At 41.4% G+C, this 15179-nt stretch overlaps 1 protein-coding gene across 1 annotated transcript in view; it reads left to right on the top strand.

Moving 5' to 3' along the window:
- The window catches only part of LOC117531093 (growth arrest-specific protein 7-like), a 110767-nt gene that overhangs the window by 39079 nt on the left and 56509 nt on the right, over positions 1 to 15179 (top strand). The window contains 1 exon segment of the mRNA XM_034194135.1: positions 13543 to 13620. Within this exon segment, the coding sequence (XP_034050026.1) occupies positions 13543 to 13620 (78 nt within the window).

Raw genomic sequence — 15179 nt, 5'->3', positions numbered from 1 at the left:
GGTCATGCGTTCGATTCCCACCTGTGGCCTTTCTGTGTGGAGTTTGCATATTCTCCCCGTGTTTGTGTGGGTTCTCTCTGGGTGCTCCGGCTGCCTCCCACATCCAAAGACACGCAGGTTAGGTGGATAGGAAACTTTAAATTTTCCGTAGGTGTGAATGCGGGTTTGAATGTTCGTTTGCCTGTATGTGGCGACATTCCTCGCCTCATGCTCTATGATTGCTGGTATAGGCTCCAGCCCCTCGCAACCCTCAATTGGAGTAAGCAGTTGAAGGTGAGTGAGTGAGTGTCTATGATGCGGAGGTAAATATGTGAGTGAACGCACACAGAAAAAAGTTTGCAAAATACTGACCTGGATATCGAGCCAGTAAAATTAAATTACATTAAATTATGTAAGAAAAGTATTAAACGTACCCGGACACCCACACATCTGTTCCAGCTTCACTCAGTTCCTTTGAGGATAATCATTCATCATGAGTCACATTTTATTCCAGGCACTGCCAGGTAAGATCAAGGTACAGAAGTTGAACTCGAACGTGTCATAATCCAAACAAGTTAGTGTTGAAAGTTTTCACAGATCCGATATGTTCCAGCTTCCAAATTCTGCAGACATAACAAGGCACAATATCTCCATACACACAATCCAGACTGGGCACACAGGCCACATCAATTAATTCCACATGGTAAATCCATTTTTGTATTGTAATGAATTAATTCAGCTTTGAGTAAAATTCCGTTCCAGGTGGTTTCTAAATCCTCGGATTGGGTACAGGCCCTTCAGTAGTTACAATAAAAATACAATAATCAATTCTTTTGTGGATGATCATTCATGAGACACATTTTATATGGTTTACAACTTTGTAGTCATGCATTGCATCAGCATGACGCTCTGCAAGATGCACCAGTTTATCGCCCAAAAGTCAGGGAAAAAGTATCAAAAACCAAAGATACTTACTTATGGAAGGAAATGTTGTTTCCCTTCTTAATCCAGGTGTGGTACTGCCAACATGCACAGCTTTCCGGCATTTTCCAGCTGTATCTTGGCATGATCTATGAGCACCGTTGGTGTTACTGTATTGCATTTAACGGTAAACGGGCATTCACATGTTGCGCGCTACCCACTGAGTTGCCCGGTTTGAAACTGGTGACCACGCCTCCTTGCCGGCATGCGTCTCAGTGCAACTGCAGCCTTTGGCTCTTATAAGCGGCTCTGTGGGACAAACCAGCTGCCTCCTGGGTGGTTGCCATTCAGGGCCTGAGGTGGTTCAGTGGCATATTTGAAGCGCCAATGTGTGGCAGAAGTGAATCTTCCCAAAGCTTCCTGACGTTTAGTCAGAGCTACTGGACTTTTTTTTTTTTTTTAGCTGGGAAACATTTTGCCACTAAGCTCCCAAACCTGATCTGACCTCTCTTCAAACCTGAAACATTTGTTCTTGAGAACAATAAAGCCTCTTATGAGAGACCTGGCCCCGCCCACCCCCTGTTGAAATGAAGTTGAGTTGCTGCTGGATAGATTTGCTTTGCCACCACTGAAAGGACAAGAAAAGAGGAAATATTTGCAGCAGTAAGCAAAAAAACTTCTGCCCGATTGGCAGTTTGACAGTTTCCAGTGTTTCCTGTTTTTTTTATTAAAGATGCACGTAAAAATATTAATATGTGTGTTTAATTTGAGATGATTTCCTGCCTCACCCTCACCTAACTGTAAGTAAGACGATATTTCTCCCCAACGTGTTTGACAGTGCAGCTTGATTTCATCTGGGAAGTGATACCTGAGTGATTCCATCTGTCTGTAGAGCTGCAGAACTCGACACACAGCATGTCCTCAGAGAGACAGGACAAAACACATCAGGGTCCAAGAACCCATGCTGCTGATAGGACCTTGATTATGTCGACACAATTACCGCTCGGCGTCTCCCAGTGGCACATAAACAAACACAGACACATAGTTTAATGCCCTCCTCTACACGTGGCACTGCCTGCTTTTACTGTCCATGAGTGGGTTCACTGTAAAGCCTGACTGATGGAACTAATATCTTGCGTTGGCGCAGGAGAAATCCTCATGCGCCTTTCAGGGTGTAATAAAGGAAATAACACACGGCGTCGGCTAATCACTGACTTCAGTTTGACCCGAAGCCTTCACACGGCGCTTGCCTGTGATCACCGCTGTAGTGGTCCAGCTTGTGTGGTCAGGAGAGGGGATCTAAAATTAGCACCGAGCTCCACCCAGGCAGGAGAACAGCTACTCCTCCTTCGCTATTAGCCGAGGACTTTCTTGTACATCCACTGGACAGGCGTGACAAAACGGCCTTCCTACACAGGCAGTTTGGTCTTGAATTGGTGCATTTAACTAATAATGAAATGTTGCGCTAATGTGGCCTTGAAGAAAAAGCTCTCCAAAGACACTTTTACAAATCGGAGACTTCTTTTTGCACATGTAAGAAATTTCTTCCCTGTGTAAGTTATCATGTGCTGATATCACGACACGTTGGTGGTATTGGTGCCGATATGGACATAATTTTGTGTATCGTGTATAAGCCAGACGGGGCTGATTTGGTGCCACCATGTCAGGCTTTTAAAAACTTCCCGGACTCAGTCATCAGAAGTGTGTCTGTATGTGGTGAAAGTGTTGAACTTGTAGAGACTTTCACTAATCTCGGCAGTGTTCATTCATGTGTCTGAGTCCTCAGTCTTTGAGCTCCAGAAGCACCTGGGAAGAACTTGTGAAGTTATGAGGTCACTGAGCAGAGGTGTTTGGCGATGCCGATATCTTTGCAGATGAATCCCATCACCAAAAAGCCTGCGAGTCCAGAGCGCATAAAGGAATGAAACAAAACCGAAACTAACAAAAAATGACGCAAACGGTGACTTTGACACTTTAAACAAAATCAAAACAAAACATTTATGATGATGTTACTTAACAGCAGGTATCAGACAGAGTGCCAGCCTGTGATCATTTCTGCAGCCACAGCACCTGCAGGTGCGAGAGTTGTCTTGACAACAGGGCTGTCTTCACAAAAACGTGTGCGCAAACGTGTGCACAGCCTCTCTGGCCACACACGGGATGCGAACATGTGTAAATAGTTACAGCAGTTGATAAAACTTTCTTGCCGCTATTGTTTCTGTATGACAACGTTGCTTTTCGTGCCACACATGGACGAGTCATGTTCAGCTTGTTGGATCTTTAGTTATTGATCCGTTCAGATATTGTCAATGTTCATGCAAAATGTCGGACTTGGGAGGTTGGATGAAGTTGGACGACAATCAAACGGAAGGCTGACTGTATGGGAACTACGCAAACGATGAGGAACCGTCAAGAAAGAAAGCAAAACGGATTACAGATGAATTGAAGTTGTGCTTTGAAGTGCCAGCTACAGGAACGAAGCTGGACGACGGTTAAACAATGTCTCAGAAAGTCAACGTAAGTCCAGATTTCTTGTTTTGTTTTGGCTTCGGTGTCCTTCATTAGTGCCGTGTGACCGGGGCTTAAGGCGACGGTGGGATGTCTTTGGTACTAGGTGTCCTTGGAGGATCCTTGGGTACCACTGGAATGACTTTACTGTATATTAAACAAATGGATACTAATGGAGACAAGGAAGAGTTGGATCACTTTGATTGTGAGGGAGCGTCAGCTACGACTTTTTTGCCATGTGGCCCAGCGCACACGTGCCTGTGTGTTGAGGACCCCAGTAGCTGGAGAAGGCCATGGGAACATCCACGTTTCACCTGGCTGCAGTAGAGGGATGATTATTTTAGAGACCTCCACGCTCTGATTTCAATGATATGCTCCAGTTAATTTTTTTCTATGAAAAATGCTCACAACTTGGTGACTACTTTTCACTCGGCTGAATACGGAGACCTCTGCTAGCTATAGTAAAAGCAGAATGCAGATGTCAGACCCTTTGACCTCCTTCCTGTTTTTTGTCTTTCTTGGTTTTGGTCCTCTTTTCCTTCCTTTACTTATTTTGTTATAAATGAGATGTCAAAGGTTTCTACAAAACCAGACCGACATCTCTCAAAGGGAACGTTCAGTTTTCCTCATCCTGAGGTTCCCGTAGGATTCACACAAATCTGTTCCATCATGATACAACGGCAGTTGGAAGCACATCTCCGGTAATAAACCCGTAATCGTATTCCGGAGGGACAGAGTGACAAATGACAAAGGGCGGAGTGCTGGAACATTTTGATTCCAGCAGTATTTCCTATGAGGAGAAAATAATTAAATTTTCATAACCTCCTGAGTTAAAAACACATTGGCAGCACCAGCGTCTTGTTACAAAATAAGACATTTAATGCAAATTGAGTGCAAAACAGTTGTCTGACTGCTCAGAAAAAAATAACAGAGTAAATGTTCAGCATCACCACAAAATTAAACATAACGAGTGCTTTAAGTTTGTAATTCTACTGGAAATCCTAAATTTTAGTTTTTTTAGGTTTTGAATTTGAATTTGAATTTATTTATTTATCCGGCACACAACTGAGCAACAACAAAGGCAGTAACAGAACATAAAAAAACAACATACGAAAACCTGTGTGGCCGAAAGGGTGAAGGCAGAAGCAAAGCTTATAAGCAGCCTCCCCTTATACCATTAAAAATAAAGAATGTATATATACATATACATACATACATATATACATATACATACAAACCTACACATATGGTCATAATAACTGTACAAGAAAAGAGAGAGAAAAAGAAAAAGAAAAAAGTACATAAACAATTTAACTTAATCACAAAATTTCAAAACACAACCAAACAAGTAAGAGTGAACAGTGACAAAATATAAACCTAATCCTTCAACCTATAATGGGTAAATATATTCTTTTTGTAAAGCCTTTTAAAACCAACCAATGTACCAAGTATTTTAATATTATCAGGACAATTATTCCAAATATTAACACCCCTGACGGAAACACAATGACTTTTAACAGTAGTACGGATCTTCAATTTCTCAAATAATAATGTTCCTCTCAAACAGTAGCTGGAGTGTCTCATTTTAAAACAGATTCTGGACATGTAGAGGCAAAAGCTTATTTTTAACTTTATACATAATCTGTATTGTAATATAATCAACCAAGTCCCAGAATTTTAAAATTTGCAGACAAGCAAATAAATTTGTTGGCTCTCGATATGGTTTATTACTGATAATTCTTATAGCTTTCTTTTGCAACAGAAAAACTGGTTTAGTATTAGTTCTGTATGTATTTCCCCAAACCTCGACACAATATGTCATATATGGAACAAGTAATGCATGATATAAAGTGGTCAATGCATGTTGGGTGAGGAAGTCCTGGGCTTTGTGCAGAATTGCAGTGGCTTTTGACATTTTAGTTTTAACATAGTTAATGTGTTTTACAGCTTAATCTATCATCAATATGAACACCAAGAAATTTTGTATCTGTTACAATTTCAATATCATGTAATAATAGTTTTTTACTTAAATTCCTGGTCTTATTCCCAAATATCATACACTTAGTTTTACCAAAATGGAGCAATAATTTATTTAAATCAAACCATTTTTTAAATTTATGTAATTCGTTCTACATCTTGTCCAGGAGCTGTCCCAAATGATCCCCACTACAAAACACAGTCGTATCATCCGCAAATAAAATACAACTTACATACTTAGAAACCAAACATATCATCTTGAAATTTAAATATTTACTTGAATTCAATGTTTAAGCCAAAGTCTGTCTTGAAAGTGGATTAATGTCACTTATAATAATAATAATAATAATAATAATTTGTGCAGATTTAAGTTATCACTTGTCCTTGGTTGTCCTCCGCATCAGTCACATCCAGACTGGAGCCTAAAACCACCTGCCCAAAAATAGAAAAATACCAATCAAAATCACTGTAATTGATTGATTTGTTCCTGATTTGTGAAATCTTGTCTCACTGTGCGTTTGTGTGTTTTTGGCTGCTGTCAGGTTTATAACCGTACATTCTCCTTCTCTGTTTTCTTTGTGTTTTTATTGCTTTATTGGGTTTAGCTGTGGCAAAGTTGCCATTAAACGTGAGATTTTCTCTCTGTTACCATTAACATTCCAAAAAATGTGACTGTCCTCTAATTATTTCTTAAATATACACCTTCACACAAACTCTATTATTACTGCACTTTACAGGCTTGTAGTTCACAATCACAGTCAAACAAACCATCTGATATCATTAAAAGTGAAACAATGTTTAGTATTTATAGCAACGCTGTTATTTTCGTTGGACGTCTATTGTTGAGCTAAAGGTCACCCAGATGAGTTACTGCTCTTTCTGTGTGTGTGTGTGTGTGTGTGTGTGTGTGTGTGTGTGTGTGTGTGTGTGTGTGTGTGTGTGTGTGTGTGTGTCTGCATCACCATAGTAACAGAGTTGCAGGTTCTTGTGCCTTTTTTTTTATGTGGTTTCCTCTGTGGTTTGTAGCAGCCGTCTCCTGAGACCCGTCTCTCAAACCACCCTGACTGGTGCTAAACATCAACCCAAATATTTGAATGTTTCACGTAGTGCTGGATGGTGACAGCTTTTCTCTGCCTGGTATCACTGATGTTCAGTGCACACCGCAGGATGTGCAGGGTAAAGGGGGGGGGGTCCCCACTTTCATGATGTTTAGCATGAATTGCACTGAACTTTAAGACTTGCGGTGAGTCCTGTTGATGTCTCGTGGACTCGAGCAGCACCGCGCTGTGGTTTGGCGTCATCACAGATCCTCTCAGCCCATGACATGTAGTAGCATTTTTAATTTTTTTTTTTCCCCAAAATGTTCAAAAATGATCTTCCATCTCGTCATGGCTTCTCATGTCCAAGCGGCAGCATCTGATGCTGAAAAATAAAGGCGATGTGGAAGGAGGCTGGTGTCAAAAGTAGATCAACCAAAATAAGATTCTCATGTTAAAATGTTCAACTGCCACAGCAGGAACAAACATGTTTACAGCCTGGTTAAAAACAAACAAACAAACAAACCTGTTTTGGTCTTTGCAGCTTGTTTCCCCATTCGGGACAACGATACGGGGTGAATTTTTATGTTACTCATCAGTTTAAGCTTCTGTGTAGGCTCTCCGTTGTCCAGGTGGTTTCCATAGTAGAGAAGCTTGAATCTTCGACTGGACTGGGTTGTTCTTTACCCAATTTTCCCTGTTGTCACTAATTTGTCTGGGTGTATCTTTAAAAATACTCCCACTGAAAGTACGCCTTTTCTGCACTAAAGGTTGTGAAACTTCCTGATTTGCCCAGTCCAGTCAAAGATTCAAGCTTCTCTATTATCTGTTTAAGCTGTTTAAAGCTTTGAAAGTTTTAATCATTTTGAGCGCGGTTTCTTAAAAATTCTCCGCAATCTTTCTCTCGTAGACTTTTAGACGTCTCAGTCTCAAGTTGAAATATTTTTCCTGCTACAGACATGTCTCTTGTTCTCAGGCTTTGTTGTAACAACTTGGACATCTTTATCTCTCCTCGGTCTCACCGGGCATCATCCAAGGTCGCTGCTGGTGTTGCTGTAACTCTGTATCTTTGATTAGTTTTGGTTTCTTTGGACACCAGATCTCTTTTGTTTACTTGGTACTGGATAATTACTGGATGATGGTTTGTACTTCTGTTCCGTGTCTCCTGAAGCCCACAGAACACCTGGTGGTGATCCTTCTCCTCGTCTGAGTTGTTCTGAATTAGTAATAACTTTAAATGACATACGATCACCGTTTCATCTTTATCGGAGTCATATTAATTCTCCAACAAGCCCATTCTGTCTTTTATTTTGTTTGTCACGAGCTTCTGGTGTCAGGCTGACCTGCACTCAGCTCTTCTAGTGTGTCCCCAAAAGTTCTGAAATAGTTTTTTGCCATCGTTACAGAAATGTGTGGAGCAGAAATCCTTGTTTGTTAAACCTCTTATATTTTTGCTTCCTTGAATGCAGCAGCTGTGCATTTGACCACAACTCTGCTTATGCATCAACAACAGAGATGTTTTATTAACCTCTTAAACCCTAGAGTCCCTAACTTTGGGGACTTGACCTCTTTTGGAACATTTGAACACTCATAACTAACCAACGCTGACACCAACATACACTTATTATACATCAAAATGTCAAGAGAAGTCTCCTTTACAAAAGTATCCACTTGAATCACATATCAACTAACCACAGCTGAAACGCCAAGCAAATAAAGACATAAATCGGAATTCATTTTTTGGGACAAAAAACCTCATTTACTCCTACCAAGTATTACTTACTTTCAGTATTTTGCATCCACAACATCCCCTAGGACCTGTCTTATAGCTGGTCCAAACTTTTACGTTTTTGACCTTGTACAAGCTGAGAAATAAATCATAATGTATGGGTATGTGATTTGGTGAAATAGGCTCTAGGGCTTAAGGGGTTAAATACACCTGTGATTTTCACAGTGTACAGTACCAGTACTCCAAGTTGAGTTTTATTCTATTTATCTGTGTTTTTCTACATCCCTGTCTGTCTTTCTCTATGTGTCCATATTTCTATGTCTTGAAATCTTTATCTCTGTTTGTCTCCACATCTCTGATTTTATTTCTGTCTGTATATATCATATGCCTCTATCTCTGTTTGTCTCTCTTTCTCTCTCTCTCTCTCTATTTTTTTTCTGTCTTTCTTTTCTATGTCCCTATGATTCAAATTCAGTGGAGCTTTATTGACATGGGAAACATACGTTTACATTGTCAAAGCAAGTGTTAGAGCAAAAAAAAAAAGATGTACATACAGTTAACAATATTCTACAGTAACTAAATGTGTAAACAGGAGATGTGCGATTGAAATAATAGTAAAAATTGTGCTTTCAGTGTAATAGTAGTATACTATCCTATAAAATGTGTTATATATAGATAAAGTGAAGTAGCAGTTTAATCTCCTGTTTTTACCCCCTCTATCTCTATCTCTCTCTCTCTTTTATATATATATATATATATATATACACACACACACACACACACATCACTGTGGTATTATGTCTAATGAAGTCCTATAAGTAATGTGTGCTGTTTTGGTCTCTCTTCTCTTTTTTATATTGTGAATGAACTGTTTTGATTGATGAAATCTGTGACAGCAGAAAGCTGGAGCATTGGGGACCAGAGTCATATGGTTATGAATAAAATATAACTGCATCGACACTAACTAGGTCATATCTCCTCCTCCTTGTTAGTATCACGTCCGTGTTTTGCATCACTTGTGGTGTGGATAGTGTTGATTAAACATTTTGATGATGGCCTTTGTTCAAATAGAGGTAAAGGTATTCTGAGGTTTGCTTCCATCTCCACAAGTGCCTTAGAAGGCCAAATAATCTATTCCAGAAACCTAAACGTGAGGTAAATTGGGTGTATTTTGGTTGCTTCTGATGTTCTCTGCATCATGTCAGTCAAGGCGATTTGTAATGACTGATGACTTTTCCTCTTCAGTTCATCTGTGGATTTCTCCAGGTGCTGCCGCTCGTGCATCTCATTGAATCCGGCAGGTGCCAAGTCTGCCACCTGCATAAATAAATGGTTTGACGGAAGTGATTGGCAATCTGCATTCGACAAGCCAGTTGCCTAGAAACCCAACCGGTTCTCCTTTAGTGTCACCACATTATAGTAAATATGTATTATGCACATAACGACTCAGGAAAACTGCTGTTTTATTTGACTCAAGAATACGTTTAACTGCATAGTTAATGAACAAAATTACAATAACAATTCACATGTAATTTAAATTCAGTTTGCTGGCTTTGTCCCCTTCTGAAATGTAATGTATATTGAATTTATGAGTGATGTTCTTGCCGCTGACTCGGGAGCGAGGGCAGGCCGTCACAATAAGAAACAATTTACCAGAGCTAAGAAGATTATGCAATCCTTGCCTGCATTAATACCCAGCTTTTTTCATATTATCGATTTGTTTATGACGAGCGAGGGCAGAGGAATTGAGGCGTTTATGGCCTGTGAGTAAATGGTGTTGTACAAGAGGGCGCAGCCCGCTGCCGCGTCTCCTCTCAGAGCATGTCATTTGAGCTGATGGGTTTGGCTTCGTTGTCTCCAGCGTGAGGCGGCACCACATGCTGCAGAGCCAACAAGAAGACCCAAACGAAATCAGGCTGCTTTCTGTAGCACACAGCTAACATTAAATCAGGCTGAAAGGATGTAATGTTATTCAAAATCAAGGATGTTTATGTCCTCCTTTCTTTTCTTTTCTCTTCAGTTTATTTACCATCAGAAGTGAAATTGGGGACAACAAGAGACCTTTTTAACGATCTGTCAGAAGACTTATCAATGAATAATATTGTGGTGGTGGTGGGGGGGGAGAGCTTAATGAAAGCTTGCATCTGTTGTTTTCTGGTGACATTGTTGTAAGGAGAACATACAGTAGTGTTCAGAATAATAGTAGTGCTATGTGACTAAAAAGATTAATCCAGGTTTTGAATATACGAGGTCTGTTAAAAAAGTATCGGACCTTTTTATTTTTTTCAAAAATCATATGGATTTGAATCACGTGTGATTGCATCAGCCAAGCTTGAATCTTTGTGCGCATGCGTGAGTTTTTTCACGCCTGTCGGTTGCGTCATTTGCCTGTGAGCAGGCTTTGTGTGAGCACTGGTCCACCCCTCTCGTCCTTAAGGAAATGTCTGAACAATTTGGAGCTTTGCTGCATCAATTTATTCCTGAAACTGTGAGAGACCTCCAGGTGGACACCATTCGGAAAATTAATATGGCTTTCAGGGACGATTTTATGGGGATTACACAGATTAAGGCGTGCTCCAGGCGGTTTAAAGACTGCCCACAATGTCTGAGAGCGCGGCGCCCTCCGAGCGCCGATCGACAGGCTCAAACCCCGCTGAAACAACCAGATCATTTCCAACGTGAAGGCTTTGTTCATCCGGGACGTCGTCTGACTTTCACAAAAAGGCAGAAGGCGTGGACATCAGCACTTTTTAGGCACATTCCACTGTTACAGGAGTTTTTTTTCATGGAAAGAGAAGCAGAGGATTGCGCCACCGTGCCACTCATGGCGCGGGACAAAACCACCTCCGTGTTGGTCTCTCAGGACGGCTTTCAGGTGGCTTTCAGACAGCTTCCGGTTGCTTTTCAGTCGTGTGAATATCCGAGAAATTGAGCATGAGCTGGACATGCCCCAACATGTCCTGTGAGGCTTCATTACGGCGTTGCTTTGCGCCATGCGGCTCCGCCGTGACGCGCGGGATTCCTCCGCTCCTCTTTCCATGACAAAGACTCCTGTAACAGTGGAATGTGCCGTTCATTTCTAAACTGGACGCTGTCTTGATCCGGTATGTCGTTTGACTAGCACAGGAATTGCGGAAGATGTGGACATCAGCACTTTTTTGGCACATTGAGACAGATGTGCGGAGGAATTCCACGCGTCGCGGCAGAGCTGCATGGCGCAAAGCAACGCCGTGATGAAGCCTCACAGGACATGTTGGGGCATGTCCAGCTCATGCTCAATTTCTCGGATATTCACACGACAGAAAAGCAACCGGAAGCCGTCTGAAAGCCGTCCTGAGAGACCAACACGGAGGTGGTTTTGTCCCGCGCCATGAGCGGCACGGTGGCGCATTCATCCACTTCTTTTTCCATGAAAAAAACTCCTGTAACAGTGGAATGTGCCGAAAAAGTGCTGATGTCCACGCATTCTGCCTTTTTGTGAAAGTCAGACGACGTCCCGGATCAACAAAGCCTTCACGTTGGAAATGATCTGGTTGTTTCAGCGGGGTTTGAGCCTGTCGATCGGCGCTCGGAGCGCGCCGCGCTCTGACACTGTGGGCGGTCTTTAAACCGGCTGGAGCACTCCTTAATCTGTGTAATCCCCATAAAATCGTCCCTGAAAGCCATATTAATTTTCCGAATGATGTCCACCTGGAGGTCTCTCACAGTTTCAGGAAAAAATTGATGCAGCAAAGCTCCAAATCCTTCAGACATTTCCTTAACGATGAGAGGGGTGGACCAGTGCTCACTCAAAGCCTGCTCACAGGCGAATGATGCAACCGACAGGTGTGAAAAAACTCACGCATGCGTACGAAGGTTCAAGCTTGGCTGATGCAATCACACGTGATTCAAATCCATATGGTTTTTGAAAAAAATAAAACGGTCCGATACCTTTCTAACAGACCTCGTATTTCTTATTGTTACATGGGAAACAAGGTACCAGTAGATTCAATAGATTCTCACAAATCCAACAAGACCAAGCATTCATGATACGCATATCCAGGATGATCAAAGACAGTCTGGAGTTACCTGTAAGTGCTGTGACAGTTAGAAGACGCCTGTGTGAAGCTAATTTATTTGCAAGAATCCCCCGCAAAGTCCCTCTGTTAAATAAAAGACATGTGCAGAAGAGGTTACAATTTGCCAAAGAACACATCAACTGGCCTGAAGAGAAATGGAGGAATATTTTGTGGACTGATGAGAGTAAAATTGTTCTTTTTGGGTCCAAGGGCCGCAGACAGTTTGTGAGATGACCCCCAAACTCTGAATTCAAGCCACAGTTCACAGTGAAGACAGTGAAGCATGGTGGTGCAAGCATCATGATATGGGCATGTTTCTCCTACTATGGTGTTGGGCCTATATATCGCATACCAGGTATCATGGATCAGTTTGGACATGTCAAAATACTTGAAGAGGTCATGTTGCCTTATGCTGAAGAGGACATGTCCTTGAAATGGGTGTTTCAACAACACAATGACCCCAAGAACACTAGTAACCGAGCAGAATTATGGTTCCAAACCAACAAAATTAATGCCTCGCAGATGTGAAGAAATCATGAAAAACTGTGGTTATACAACTAAATACTAGTTTAGTGATTCACAGGATTGCTAAAAAAGTAGTTTGAACATAATAGTTTTGAGTTTGTAGCATCAACAGCAGATGCTACTATTATTGTGAACAACCCCTTTTCTACTTTTTTTTACGAATAGCCCAATTTCATAGTCTTAAGAGTGAATATCATGAATGCTTGGTCTTGTTGGATTTGTGAGAATCTACTGAATCTACTGGTACCTTGTTTCCCATGTAAAAATAAGAAATATACTCAAAACCTGGATTAATCTTTTTAGTCACATAGCACTACTATTACTCTGAACACTACTGTAACTTCTTACAGTGGCAGGATGCGACAAAATAACATGGAGTGTCGTCCTTACAGGGACATATTGAGCAGAATCACTTTTATCTGTTTATTACAGTTACACACGTCTCACAGTCCTTAAAGTCTCACAGGTTTGTGACTGTTTGACAAAATGTGGCCCTGAAATGGCTTGTGTTAGGCTTTTGTGACATACGTCACAACTCTGCCAGATTCCCAGTGAAACGTCCACATCCACGATGTGAGCAGGAGAAAAATGGACTTGTCCCCTCTGTGAGAAATAGCTTGTTCCCATTTAAAGTGACAGGCACAGATTATTTTTTAGAGATCTGAATGTGACATTCAAAAGTAGACTAGTTCTTGTCCGAGGGACCCTGTTGAAAGAACAGCTTAATGGTTTCAGTAAAGTATCCAAAAGGACATGTGATGCTGTTTTTCTTTGATCATTTTTCTTCTTTCTTTGTTCATATCATCAGAAACGACTTGGGAGCGACCGTCCAGCGTACCTGGAACCCCCAAATCCTCCTTCCGGCACAAGAACTCCCTGCCAGCAGGTAATACAAGCCCATCTCTGTCCATCTCAATTCTAAATCATTTCTTCACATCTCAGTGCCCTGGGGCGATGAATTTGGTTAAAAATTCCACAGCGGCACAAAAGCACCCGCTCATGGCCACCGAACAGACACTTCCTGTGACTAATTTTATCTGTAACCTCGACCACAGAACTGAGAGCCCCTCTGTGTCTCGTTTGGACCGGCTCCTAAGAAGCAGAAAAACAGAGAGAACCAGTACGGTTTGAGAACAGTTTCCACTCTCAGAAGTGGTCAAACTCTGGCAGCAGTTCTCACTTCTGTCACTTCTTATTCCACAGTCACACGAATATTATCAGCGAGATCGAGCAAACTGGGCAGGGCCAGAATCTTAGTGACAGCGAGTTATTGTGGGGCCTGTTGTGGTATTTAGTGTCTGTCAGTGTTGTATGCATGTAAGTATCATACTTGTTTTTTCTTCATAATTTGTAGTCATGTATATTATTGGCTTCCGTAAATGTGACCTTCGAGGAGCCAGGTAACTTTAACGTACCTGTTCAATATTTAAGACTACAATACCTCACTGTCTTTAGAGGGGAAGACGAGCAAGGACTCATGATTCAAACAGAACAGCCTCAGAATGTGTTGACAAGTGAATTGTAGCTTATGGGACAAATTGCCGCTCCAAGAAAAATGACATTTAGAACGTTAGCCTGGTTACTTGTCAAGGAGCCGCTGTTTGCTTCATTACTCACGTGAAGCCCTGCAAACGTTCTACAGTGAATCACTTACTGGATCACGTCCGAACAAATTGTTTTAGCTCATAAATTAAATTAAGAAGTCAGCGTTGATGTCTGCTCGCGCTGGATGGTTATGGACCAAAAGTCCTGTCGCAACGTTTTCAACTATCTGGACAGTATCAGAATGACAGTATTTAAAGGTAATAATACACTTCATACTCGGGACTTAGAAACCAGTGATCGGGGGGACTGCACCTAACGTTAAAATGCAAAGTTTTAATTGGATGCCCTTTGTTATGCATGTTAAGTTTCTGCCATATTTTATTTAGCACAAGTAAATAAGTATTTGTAATTTGTATGATTTGTTTTGTGCGTTATAATAGAAGTAAGGCCCGTTCTCATTTTCAACAGTTATCCATTCGGGACGTTCACAGTTTGAAACCTTGCACATACCTTGGAAAACTAAGTGTGGGCTACTGGCCCTCTGGTGGGCCGTGCAGATACTGCAGGTGGCTTTGGTGGTGGTGGGGCGGAATCAAAAATACATTTTAAAAGTATAAAAATTAAGTACACTAATATGTAATAAAAGTAATGATCAAAACCATCCTCCCTCTCCTGGGAGTTGTATTTGGTGCTGGCGACCCTCCTGTCCTGTGCACCAATAGCATTTCCTGCATATTCATCTGTGAATTGTTCTGTGAATTGTTTCTGTAATTTGTGTCTGTATCATGGCCCAAGCAGAGGGTCACCCCTTTGAGTCTGGTCTGCTTGAGGTTTCTTCCTCAGAGGGAGTTTTTCCTTACCACTGTCGCTCTGGGGGTTAGTAAGGTTAGACCTTACTTG

This window comes from Thalassophryne amazonica, chromosome 18 (assembly GCF_902500255.1).
Source record: "Thalassophryne amazonica chromosome 18, fThaAma1.1, whole genome shotgun sequence".
Taxonomy (NCBI): Eukaryota; Metazoa; Chordata; class Actinopteri; order Batrachoidiformes; family Batrachoididae; genus Thalassophryne; species Thalassophryne amazonica.
The sequence above is the reverse complement of the archived record's forward strand: the minus strand, read 5'-3'. Positions and strand labels throughout refer to the sequence as shown.